The sequence below is a fragment of the Acomys minous genome (assembly GCF_964271855.1).
Source record: "Acomys minous genome assembly, chromosome: 9".
NCBI lineage: Eukaryota > Metazoa > Chordata > Mammalia > Rodentia > Muridae > Acomys > Acomys minous.
This window is the reverse complement of record NC_140490.1, coordinates 89,926,914-89,939,320: the sequence shown is the minus strand read 5'-3', so window position 1 is coordinate 89,939,320 and position 12,407 is coordinate 89,926,914. Positions and strand designations below refer to the sequence as shown.

Below are 12,407 nucleotides of genomic sequence, written 5' to 3'. Positions count from 1 at the left end.
GGTAGATACTCTCCAAGCTGGCCCTAAGGGCTGTATCGTTTACCCCTGAACCCATTCACCGAAAGGAACCAACCGGAAAACACTGAAACCACCTCCTGAGGTGTCTTGTCCCGACAGTCTCCATGTTTGCTCACCTGCTTCACTCTTGAGAGCGGCTCCCTTACGAACTTTCTTGTACAGAATCCCACAAAGGGTCAGGGCCAGCAGGAACAGCAACACTTGATTGACTGAAATGAAGAGGGAATAGCATCAAAGTTTGATCAGTCAACCTCAAACCAACTGGAAAACAAAACAGAACGCCGGCGCGGGCAGCCACACGGAGGACACTTACTGAGCACACAGCCTGTGAAGTAATGCATTGACTTCACTCACTGTGGTCGGGTTCCTCGGAGCCAGGGCTAGACCCAGGCAGAGGCCTGAGACTCAGGAGGCTGCCTTGCATGAATATCTCATCCGTCTTACACACAGTGTCATTTCTAGAATGCCTTTTATGAGCTACTGCTAATTCTGAACAGACTTAAACTTATAGAACCCAGCTGCGTTTCAATGAATTCAAATGCCAGTCGAGCCCTGGCTCCAGGTGAGGAGGACCCCAGCCTAAACCTCTTTCCACACTGGTGATGCTAGGAATGCGATGGTGTTGGGCAGCAGTTTTTGAGTACAGAATGCACACATTGCTGGTTGTCGGTAAAATAACTGGGGATATTTGTGTTCACAGAGTTAAGCTGTATCAAATCATGTGTGACAAAGCTAGTCTCTGATTTCAACGCTGCAGGCATGCGACGCAAGCTACTCAAAACTGAGCATTCTTCTAGGCAAGTATATTACAGATCATCTTCTTTTTGTGCCAGGAGATAGATACTTTCCCACTTATAGAAAGGATAGAGGAAGGCCGGGCGTGGTGGCGCACGCCTTTAATCCCAGCACTCGGGAGGCAGAGGCAGGCGGATTGCTGTGAGTTCGAGGCCAACCTGGTCTACAAAGTGAGTCCAGGACAGTCAAGGCTACACAGAGAAACCCTGTCTCGAAAAACCAAAAAAAAAAAAAAAAAAAAAAAAAAAGAAAGGATAGAGGCTTTATGTTATAAAAATGTATTATACAAATATTAAGCATGGACGAATCTAAAGATGATCTTTAAAGGATGTGGAAGACAGAAGGAACACAAATGGAGAAAAAAATGGAGACATGTGACTCTGCCCATAGGGTATGCACAAGTGAAGGAGAGATAAACATGTTTTTTGGGGGATGAGAAAAAGACTTGTGAGAGAGGTGATGTTTATCCCCTTAGAAGTCGAACCACCATGTTAACCAGCTGAAAAACATCCTTGAACAAATTCGGAGAAGAGGTATAAATGTGAGCCAAAAACAGAAGGCGGAGCCTTTGGAGACTTGGGATAGTTTTGGCTGTTCATCCATCCACTTCCAGACGCTCCTAGAGAGAATGGCTCGAGGGAAGGCTTCGGGGCTCGGGCTCGGGCTGAGGCTCTGGGTTCTGGTTGCTCCAGGTTGCAGCAGAAGAAATCCTGCTGACTACACCAGGAGAATTGTTCCTCAGAACTGATATCCTTACAGTTTCATTATTGTATTCTTTTATTTATTTATTTATTTATTTTTTTGGTTTTTTTGAGACAGGGTCTCTCTGTGTTGCCTTGGCTGTCCTGGACTCACTTTGTAGACCAGGCTGGCCTCGAACTCACATCGATCCACCAGCCTCTGCCTCCCGAGTGCTGGGATTAAAGGCGTGTGCCACCACGCCGGGCCATTATTGTATTCTTTAATCTCCTTTTCCTATTGGTTAGGTTAGTAGGGTTATAAGTAAGGTCCTCTCAGTTAATAAGTTCATGATAAAATATAATTGTTACAAAAATTGAGCCTACACACACGTGTGAGAGTCGGGTCTGTGACCCAAGCCTGTGATCCCACACTCACCAGGCAGAGGCAGGAGAATCATAGGGAATCCAAGCCAGGCTGAGTTACATTGTAACACAGTGAATGTAGGCCAGCCTAGGCTACATTGTAACTCTTTTTTTGTTGTTGTTTTTTTGTTTTTTTTTTGGTTTTTTGAGACAGGGTCTCTCTGTGTTAGCCTTGGCTGGCCTGGACTCACTTTGTAGACCAGGCTGGCCTCGAACTCACAGTGATCCACCCACCTCTGCCTCCCGAGTGCTGGGATTAAAGGCGTGCGCCACCACGCCCGGCTACATTGTAACTCTTGTGGGGAGGGAAGAAGCTGGGATATGAACTCAGATTCCAACCTCATTTTCACCGCCTCTTAGCTATATGAACTCACATGGATTACTTAACTTCCATGAGCCTCTGTGGGCTTCTCTGATACAAATAAAAATTTAAGCTATTTCTCTAAAGATAATTATTGGCTTTATGCTAATTTAACTTTTGACACCCCCCCCCCAGAGTTTTGCGTTCATATATGTAAATGAAAGGATCTAGAGAATTTTATGTTTCTCCCCAAACTACACTTTGCTTCTGTGGTTCAACCTCGCGCAGGTCCAGTTTCCAGCTCTCTCTCTCACCCTTTTGGGCAAGAGTCAGGGATGGATAGCCACAGACCAGGAGGAAGAAAACGGTTCTGTAGGTCTCAAGAGACCTGGTTACTGTTCACCTTCCACCATGTTTAGAGAGGTGGCCCAGTCAATACCTGACCGACCCTACTGTGGCTGTTACCAATGACAAAAACATAACTGTGTTTTTCCTCTAATGAATAATGTTCTTTATAGTTATTTCATAAGTTCAGTTCTTACTTTTGCGTAGAAAAGCCATGTGTATCGACTTGAATAACAACCAGGACCTGTGGATTGAAAAGTAAAACGTCACTAAAGAAAAAAAAAAATCAATACCAGCTACACAGAGAAACCCTGTCTCGGAAAACAAAATAAACCAAACAAAAAAAGACATCAAGTGTTAAGGCTGACTCTCCCTCTGGAAATCTGGTATGTTGTGAAGTATGTTTCATTACTGTTCTGGATCTAGAATTCTGGGAAGAAAATAAATATTTCTTGAACGTTGTCTCAGTTTCTTGCTGCCGTATAAGATTATCCCAACAAAAGCAACTTCAGAGAGAAAGGACTTATTTTTATCTCACAGTCTTCAAGAGTATAGCCCACCGTGGTAAGGAGGTCAAGGCACACGTCACATCCACAATCAGGAGAGTGAGGACTACTTCTGCAGCTCACCAAGATCCTAGCCTAAGGGATGGTGCCACCCACAGAGGGCAGGTCTTCCCACTGCTGTTAATTCCACAAGTAATGCCCATAGGCCCATTTCCCACGTGATTCCAAATTGCATTAAGTTGACAATGAGATAACCATTACACACGTACAGTGCACCTCAAGAGTAATTATTCTGGCTGAACAAATGGGTCCAAAGAGATGATGATTTCTCTTCATTTTTTTTTTCATTCCCTCTCCAAAAGGAGCCCCATTATCTACTGGAGTAAATGGGACTACAGAGAAGTATCATTTAAGGAAGTCTCTTAATATGTCTGTAATACATATCCCATGCTTGCCTTTTTAAATAAGGAAGTGTTTCCATTGTCTGGAATACCTGGTGGAAACAGACAGTCCTAGAATGGGCAGACTTTACATCCATTCCAATAGTTCGTTCATTACTAAAAGCCCAGCATGTGATGCACTAGGGATACAGTGATGGACAAGATTAACAGGAGCTAGTACAATGGTGCACACCTGTAACCCCCCACACTCGGGAGGCAGAGGCAGCAGGATCTCTGAGTTTGAGGCCAGCCTGGTCTACAAAGTGAGTCCAGGACAGCCAGGGCTACACAGAGAAACCCTGTCTCAAAAACAACAACAACTACAACAAAACAAACAGAAAGAGAGTGAAAACTCAAGTTCCTCCACAATGCACTAACACTCTTTCAAGCACATTGCTTTCCCTTCAGATTCTCTTTTTGTTTTTGTTGTTTTCGTTTGGTTCTTGGTTTTTCAAGACAGGGTTTCTCTGTGTAGCCTTGGCTGTCTTATACTCTCTCTGTAGACCAGGCTGGCCCCGAACTCACAGCAATCCACCTGCCTCTGCCTCCCGAGCACTGGGATTAAAGGTGTGCATCACCACGCCTGGCCCAATAATGTCTCTTTTCAAATAGACCTGTTACAATCCTCCCCAGCTTTCCCAGGTTACAGGTTTTTGTTTTGTTTTGTTTTGTTTTCGAGACACAGTTTCTCTGTGTAGCCTTGACTGTCTCAAATTTGCTTTGTAGACCAGGCTGGCCTCGAACTCACAGCAATCTGCCTGCCTCTGCCTCCCTGAGTGCTGGGATTACAGATGTGCACCACCACTCCTAGCTCCAGGTTACAGTTTTTTCTGCGTACGTAATATAGTATCTTAGATACTCCTACAGAAAAGCAAGAGAAAAAAAGTCTAACCAATATAAACCAAGTGTGGTGATACATGCATCTGATCCCAGCACTTGGAAGGCGGAGGAAAGTGGATCCCTGAGTTCAAAGCCAGCCTGGGCTACAGACTGAGCTCCAGAGCCAGCCTGGGCTACAGACTGAGCTCCAGAGCCAGCCTGGGCTACAGACTGAGCTCCAGAGCCAGCCTGGCCTACACACTGAGCTCCAGAGCCAGCCTGGGCTACAGACTGAGCTCCAGAGCCACCCTGGGTTACAGACTGAGCTCCAGAGCCAGCCTGGACTACACACTGAGCTCCAGAGCCAGCCTGGGCTACAGACTGAGCTCCAGAACAGCTAGGGCTACACTGAGAAACTTTGTCTTGAAAAATGAAACAACAACAATAGATTCAACCATTAGATGCAAATTGTATTTTATGTTGAGACAGGGTCTCACACTGTAGCTGTCCTGAAATTTGTTATTTAGATCAAACTGGCTTCAAACTCACTGTTTCACCCACCTGCCTGCCTGTGTTTCCCTAAATCTGAAAGCCTAAAGTAAGTTGTTGTTGTTGTTGTTGTTTTAATCGTTTATTTGAGCATTTACTTCCTTGTGCTATCTTACCAATTGGTCCAGGAGACGGAAACTGACTTCCTTTATTTTTGTAAAGCCACTTTACCATAAATAGCAACCGGTCTTGGGAACTTAAGTTTACTTTAAAGGTAGGTGGGTCTGTTTAACGTGTGGTCCTTCCAAAGAACGTGTGACTTTGACGTTGGCCTGGAGGCTGCAGACAGCAACCGATAAGCTTCAGAAACCAGCAGCAGAGACACTGTAAGAAGGAAGATGGGGGTTGGGGATTTAGCTAGGTGGTAGAGCGCTTGCCTAGCAAGCGCAAGGCCCTGGGTTAGGTCCTCAGCTCTGGGGGCGGGAGGGGGAGGAAGATGGGATGGGAGGTACGCCAGGTCTGAGCTAGAATGCGGGAAGAATTTGTTGGCAGCGATCAGACAACTCATCACCAGATATTTGGGGTGAGGCTTTAATTCCCTATAACTATGCACTCACACCCAGCCTTTTATTCCCCTGGCCTCTGGCAAAACCAGGAGCTCAGAGCTCATGTCAGGGGGCCCCTCCCCCAACCCTAACTGAAACAACACACTGCATAGGGGCTTTCAGAGGTAGGTCTCAGGTCTTTTTTTTTTTTTTTTTTATCCATTTATAACTCTAAGTGATACTCGCTCATCTAACTTTTGGGAGTAATGTCATTTCAGAATGGCCTTTGGCAGCATGGTTCCTCCTCTCTTTCGGTGAAGGAAGCTATGTCGTGCCTCGGGAGAAACTGAGGCCAAGTCCAGAGTTCCTGAAGAAAGTTCCTCCCTAGCACCTCTACATAAGCCAAGAAATTTCTCCCTTGCTCCTAAACTGCTTGATCATGGCTCAGTTTCTTTCTTTTCTGGTTGTCCTGGAGCTCACTATGTAGACCAGGCTGACCTTGAACTCACAGAGATCTGCCTCTGCCTCTTGAGTGCTGGGATTGTGTGTGTACCACTATGCCTAGCTAGGTGCAGTTACTTGCAGATAAATACATTCGTTATGGCAATATGATGTGTGTATGTGGGGGGGGGGAGGGGATTATTTGGGTCCATGGCCTTCTTCAATTCTTAGAATTCTTTTTCAAGTAGAAACACTACTCTTCATTTTAAAAAATTATTTATTTTATTTGCATTGGTGTTTTTGCCTACGTGTATGCCTGTGAGGCGTCGAGTTCTCTGGAACTGGAGTTATAGACAGTTGTGAGCCACCGTGTGATTACCTGGAATTGAACTCAGGACCTCTGTAAGAGCAGCCAGTGTACTTAACTGCTAAGCCATCTCTCTAGGCCTCTACTCTTCATTCTTTAAGCGAGGACATGTGCCTCAGAAGGGCTCGGAGACCCCAAGATGCATCCCATCCTGCCTCTGGAATTCTCCCCACAGTGTGTTTCAGGCTTCTGAGGTTTCATATTCCATTTGCTGTCTTCGGCCTCCAGTCAAACGCCGAAGTCACAATTGGGTCAGTGGTAGAACAGTTCTTGGCCACTGGAGCATCAAAATTCACTGACCACAAAGTCTTGGATGTCTAACAGCAAGGTACAACACTGAGCTGAGGAGGAGGGATGCTCCTGAAGCAGACGGGGTGTGGGAAGCCCTGATCCACATGGCATCTCCTTGAGACGCAGAGCATCCCCACAGAAAGTGTGCTTTACACAAAGCATGTGGAGGGCAGAGTGCGTCTCTGTGATAGAACACTTGCCTAGTGTGCGCGGAGGTTCGGTCTGAAACACCGGGGAGAGGGGGGCATGTTCAAATTGTACCCTTCTCTCCCTCTTACAATTTCGGTTTCGTGGGCCTCAAAATGCCAGCGGCAAAATACAATAGAAATTCTGCAGTCATAGGACCAAATAGATCATTCTGCGATATGGCTGCCATGCTGCTAGGTAGCAGGGAGGCTTGCGGTCAGATGAGCCTAGGTTCAAATCTTAGCTCCACCATGCAGAAGACGCCTCCTGCCCTTGGAAAGTTAAGATACCTCACAGTGCCTACAGTATGACTTTGCAACCACCATGTTTGATAACTAATGAGAGACAGGGGTGTGAGGTGGGGAACCTCAACAATTTAGTGAGAGGTTGTTGAGAAACAACTTCAAAGTCTTTTTTTTTTTTAAGTCAGGGTTTCTCTGTGTAGCCCTGGCTGTCCTGAACTTTGTAGACCAGGCTGTCCTTCACCTACAACACTCCACCTGCCTGTGCCTCCCAAGTGCTGGGATTAAAGGCGCGTGCCACCATGCCAGGCGAAATTCACAGTTTTACAGTATCACCCTAAGATTACGTATTAATTGAAAGGGGGCTTTCTCAAGAATTGGAATGGAAAAAATCCCATCTCATCAAAGTGGCCAGACTCAGTATCATCAACAGCAGAAAAGAAACGAGAAACCTGTGTCTCGGGATGTGAGGAACGCCAGGAAATTCCCTCAGATGGATGTCATTTCATCTGTTCTATCACAAACAGGGCACAGTCAAGGCCGAACTGTGCTTCCTTCTGAGCTGTCTGGGCCTCTTTGAGTGTGTGGCTGTGTTGAAAAGGCCACATATCCGTGCACATACACAAAAACAAGGGTAAAACACAAACCAAAGACATCTTCCCACACAGCCAAAATGCCATGATCACGTCTAAGAAAATTAATAACATCGCCCACTAAGCAATCCATATTCAACTCCTATTGTTCCAGCCTGGTATCCTGTAGCTTGGCTTTCTATCTCTGGCGGTTTTTACTGTTAATTGATGTCACTTCCACTGCTTTTCCTTTTGTCACAGCTCTGACAATTTTGGAGAATACAAGACAACCAACGTACTTTAGAACCGTTCTGAATGATTTGTGGCACGGGGAAGGAGCGAGTGTGGCTGAATGGCACATAGGTGCAGCTACATAGGAGAAGCAACGCGTGACATCTGATAATTCAGGGAAACTACAGTTGACAGCACATAGTTGTACATTTTTAAAAAAGATTTATTTATCATGTATACAGAGCTTTGCCTGCATGTACACCGGCTCACCAGAAGAGGGCACCAGATCTCATTATAGATGGTTGTGAGACACCAAGTGGTTGCTGGGAATTGAACTCAGGACCTCTGGAAGAGCAGTCAGTGTTCTTAACCTCTGAGCCACCCCTCCAGCCTCCCACAGTTGTACAGTTTTAAATAGCTAACAATCTTGAGTGTTTCCAATACAAAGAAGCGACAAATGTTCAAGATGATAGAATACCAACTTACCCACCTAATCACTATGCCCATAAATTGAAAAGACACACCGTGCCTTGTAAAAACACACAATTATCTGCCAGTTTAAAGAAGCAGCCTAACTCCCCCACCTAGAGTATTCCATTCTTGCTTATAACCCCTCATTGGTACCCACTGAAAGTTAAGAGGAATCAACCCAATGGAGCACTCGTGGGCATGCTGAACAGCTCATGGTCAGTCTCTATTAGCCCGTGCATGCCCAACTCTACAGGCTGCTGCTCCTGGGAGTTAATTCAGGCAGCATCCCTGCCTGGAATGCCCATTTTTTCATCTCCTTCAGGGAGTGTTTGCCCTGGCTGGTGCTCGCTCTCCCAGCACCCATTCTATCTGTGACTTCTCCACACTGTTTTCTTTCCTTTCTTCTCCCCGCTCTCCACACTTTCTGTTTTGTTTTGGGTTGTTTGTTTGTTTGTTTGTCTGTTTGTTTTGAGACAAGTTTCTTTGCGTAGCCCTGGGTGTCCCTGGAACCTGAACTCACAGATCCACCTGCCTTTGCCTCTTAAGTGCTGGGATTAAAGGCGTGTGCCATCACTCCCAGCCGCCATACTGTGTGCCTGTGTCCTTAGCATGATGACTGAAGACGGGACTGTGCCTCCCTGATGTGCCTGTCCTGTCCCAAAGATAGTTTGAGTGAACAACAGGAGAGCGAAAACAAGAGAAAGAGGCTCTTTTATCACCGTGCTTGTCACTCCAGATAGAAAGAAGTCTGTTTATCCAAGAATGAGCCAGAGGTCCCAACCCAAGGATGCAGGCAGAGGGTTCTGGATGGGGAAAACCCACAGCTTTTCTAGGCTGAACAACTTCTGAGTGACAGTTTCCTTCGGGTAGGGGTCCACCCCGCAGTGCGGCCAAGCTTGTCAGCCCGTCTTCAGCACAGCTAGAGGTAGAGGTGGGAGTCACTCAATGTCAGTGACGGAACAATGAATTCCCAAGGCAAAGCAGAGGACAGTGGCCGCTTCAAAGAGGAGAAGAAAGAAGACCGAGGGCCTCAGGCCTTGGCTAGGCAAAAAAGCACAGCATAGAGAGCTGGGCTAGACCTGAGAAAAGATGGCGTGTTCAAAGCCCAGCCCTGAGGATGGGGCCTGGACAGCTGCCTTAGTGTGTCCAGACCTGAGATGAATTCCTTCATACCAGGCAGTGGCCAAGGAGATTAGCTCTAGCTTGGAAGAAAAGACAAGAATACGAAGGAAATTACCTCAAAGATTCAGAGCCCCAAAGATGTCAATTCCAATGAGTTGATGGAAGATTTGGGGATTGCTAGGTTAGAGACCATGTTTAATGCACTAGCAGGCATAGCATGAGCTCTCTCACTGAACGAACATGGGATTCCCTGAGTGATGTAAACACCCCACCCCCACCCCCTGCGAGGCGGCATCACTCCTAAAGTTTCTATTCAATCTCCCAAAACTGGCGTAAGGATCAAGTCCTAAACACTTGAACTCCAAACCACAAACCACATCCAAACCATAGCATTAAGGGACAGAGAAGAAGACGGCCCGGCCCCTTGGACGCTCACCAGGAGTGCTACGAAATAGGATTTCATAAAGGAGTCAAAACAAAAATAAGTGTGGTCAGAACACGGGACTGCAGAGCACGCTCCAAGCATCACTCACGGATGTGATAAACTGGTTCAACTTTGGGAACCACTGTGTGTTAAATGGCCTTAAGTGGGATTCTTTGCTTTGACACTTCGCAGGACCGTTAAAGTGCTTTTCCACTCTCTGGTCTGCCGGAAGGTTTGCGGAGCTCCTCTCCCCAGGGGTCTATGACCGTCTGAAAATTCTTTAAAAAACTCTGACACCAAGGAAGCAGTAAAAGAATGGTGTCCCGCTGGGCGGTGGTGGTGCACACTTTTAATCCCAGCACTTGGGAGGCAGAGGCAGGCGGATCATTGTGAGTTCGAGGCCAGCCTGGTCTACAAAGTGAGTCCAGGACAGCCAAGGGTACACAGAGAAATCCTGTCTCAAACAACAACAACAACAACAACAAAAATTGGTGTCCCTTGGGAATGAGAAATGAAGCCCGTGGCTTAATGAACATGCCTTTCCCCCCAGAGAAGAAACATGGAGGGCAAAGAGAGAATGTGGAGCTGGGGATGAGGCTCTGAGTGGAGGGATAAAGAAAGCAGGGTGCTGGGGAGAAGACGTGTTGTACAATGAGGGCCGTGTGAGGCATCAGAGTGTCATAGGGAGAACATATCAGCGTCAGGGACCGGCCCAGTGCAGGGTGTGTGCTCGCTCCAGTCACCCCCACCGTGTTTATCAGCATCGCCAGGGAAAACCCTCTTTGCAGACCCTGATGGTCACATATTACCTTATGTCACTTTATTTCCATTTTACAGATGAGGAAATATAGGCGCATGCTCTGTGATGAGACCAGAATCAAGCTTACGAGAGCCCTCCAGGCAGCACACAGCCCCACACCCTCACGCCTCTGGGGTGCAGCTCTGTCGTTGGCTGTAACAGAGGGAGGACTGAAGTCCCGTTATGTAATGCAAAAAGGATATTGCACAGAAGTGAAATGCCAGCCAAAACACCCCTCCCCCCTTCCCCCCCCCACCCCACCCCCAGCGTCACGTGGCCTAGCAGGCTGCAAGAGCGAACCTCACAGCATATCCACACGGTTCGACAGAATCTATGCTCTCTTTCCTTTCAGGCTCTGTGCTTAACACCTCTTCTTAACTCCTTTCACAAACTGTCTACGAGGGATATTGGACTTTCCTGAGGTATTGCAAGCACCGCTAAACACCGCTAAAGCGAACGTAAGACGGCCTTCGGGTGGTAGAGCAAACACTATGACTCCTGTGCTACAGCAAACCACAGAGTCCTACAATCGCCAGCTCTCTTACTGGGTATGGAAGCCCCCAGAAGAGTTTCTCAGGACAGATTCCAAACGCATGACTCAGAAGCCAGTTAAAGTCATTTTGGCTCAGAAACAGACTCACATTTAATGCTAACCCTGATGGCTTCAAATCCAATGCAGACAAATCCCACTGTTAGAGCTGGGGCCAGGAGGCCAGGGATAAACTCTGCTCTGGGGGGTGGGGGTGGGGGGAGCCCAAGATGTGAAAAGGCTTGTACATTGAGCATCTTTTATTTGCTATAATAGTGGAGATTCTTTAGGGTGCTCCCCTTACAAACTAGGGGGTTAAGTCTGGAGGGGGCAAGTCTGACGCCTCCGATTTGCTTCCTTGAGGCCACAGCAAAACAAACAGGTGCTGCAGACGGAGGAGGCGAAATGGAAAGGGTACCTTGTCCGTAAAATTGCTCTATTTACCTGGTGGATGTGAGGGTAAGCTTTGGGCTCCTTGGTCCAGAAGCGCTGCAGGGCGGAGCGTTCAGACTGCGGCTGGCCTGGCAGAGGCGGCTAAGATTCCCCGTTGCTTTTGCCGCTTCCCAGATCCCATTGGAAATCCCAGGGCTAATATGCTGTTTCCAGGACAGTGTGCCTCAGCGGTCCACACCCACCTCCGCTTGCGCTTGCGTTGACTTTGAATGGCTCGGGTTTCTCTTCCACTCCCTCAGCAGCTGGGACTCCAAGCTCCTGAAACCACTTCCAGATGTGCTCCGCACGAAGGCCGGGCAGGCTGGCTGGCCCGGGCAGGCATCCGCTCTCAGCTTTCTCTTGGAGTCCACGTGTGTCTCTTGCAGGCCTGTCCAAAAGAGGGCTGTTCTGGAGGAAAGGATTCAAACCCAGGAAACAGCAAATGCCTGGAAAGTGAAGTTATACCACGGTGCGTCTAATCTAAGTTTCAAAAGAAAAAGCAACAGCCAGGTTCGTGTTGGGACTCTGACATCGCCTGTACACTCAAATGTCGCCACGGCAAACCAAAACACAGACAACTGTGGTCTTCTAAACTGAGGCTGCGGTAAAGACCCAAGTTTCCAGATGGAGTGTGTTCGTGGCCGAAGCGGAGAGAAACCAGGCAGGTGGTTAGACTCGGTCGCAATCTCTGACACTCTGTATGTAGCTTTCCAGTTGATTCCCAAGAAACCCAGGAATGGTACCAGCACTTTGTGTAGGTTGGTGGAACTTATTCCGTTGTGGCCCTTCGTTAGCTTTCGTAAGGAGACCCTTGCTGACTGCCCATGGCAAGCGGTCCTTTCTTTCACAAATACAATGCAAATTACACGGTAACTGAATTTCCAAGACCAGTAAGAACTGGGGTGGTGTGGCCTGGCTGTAATCCTAGCACTTAGGAGG

General features: G+C 47.4%; 1 protein-coding gene across 3 annotated transcripts in view; it reads right to left on the bottom strand.

Annotated features, from left to right (window-relative positions):
* GLT8D2 (glycosyltransferase 8 domain containing 2) overlaps positions 1–12,358 on the bottom strand; it is a 41,777-nt gene extending 29,419 nt beyond the window's left edge. The window contains exons 1-3 of one of the 3 annotated variants that reach the window (XM_084794247.1): positions 11,481–12,358; positions 2,760–2,806; positions 135–227 (exon numbers count right to left, since the gene is read on the bottom strand). In XM_084794247.1, coding sequence (XP_084650373.1) covers positions 135–227; positions 2,760–2,778 — 112 coding nt within the window. In that variant the 5' untranslated portion in view covers positions 2,779–2,806; positions 11,481–12,358. The remainder of the gene's footprint in view (positions 1–134; positions 228–2,759; positions 2,807–11,480) is intronic. The other 2 variants (XM_084794246.1, XM_084794245.1) reach the window with 2 other exon arrangements.
* Positions 12,359–12,407: the final 49 nt, after the last annotated feature.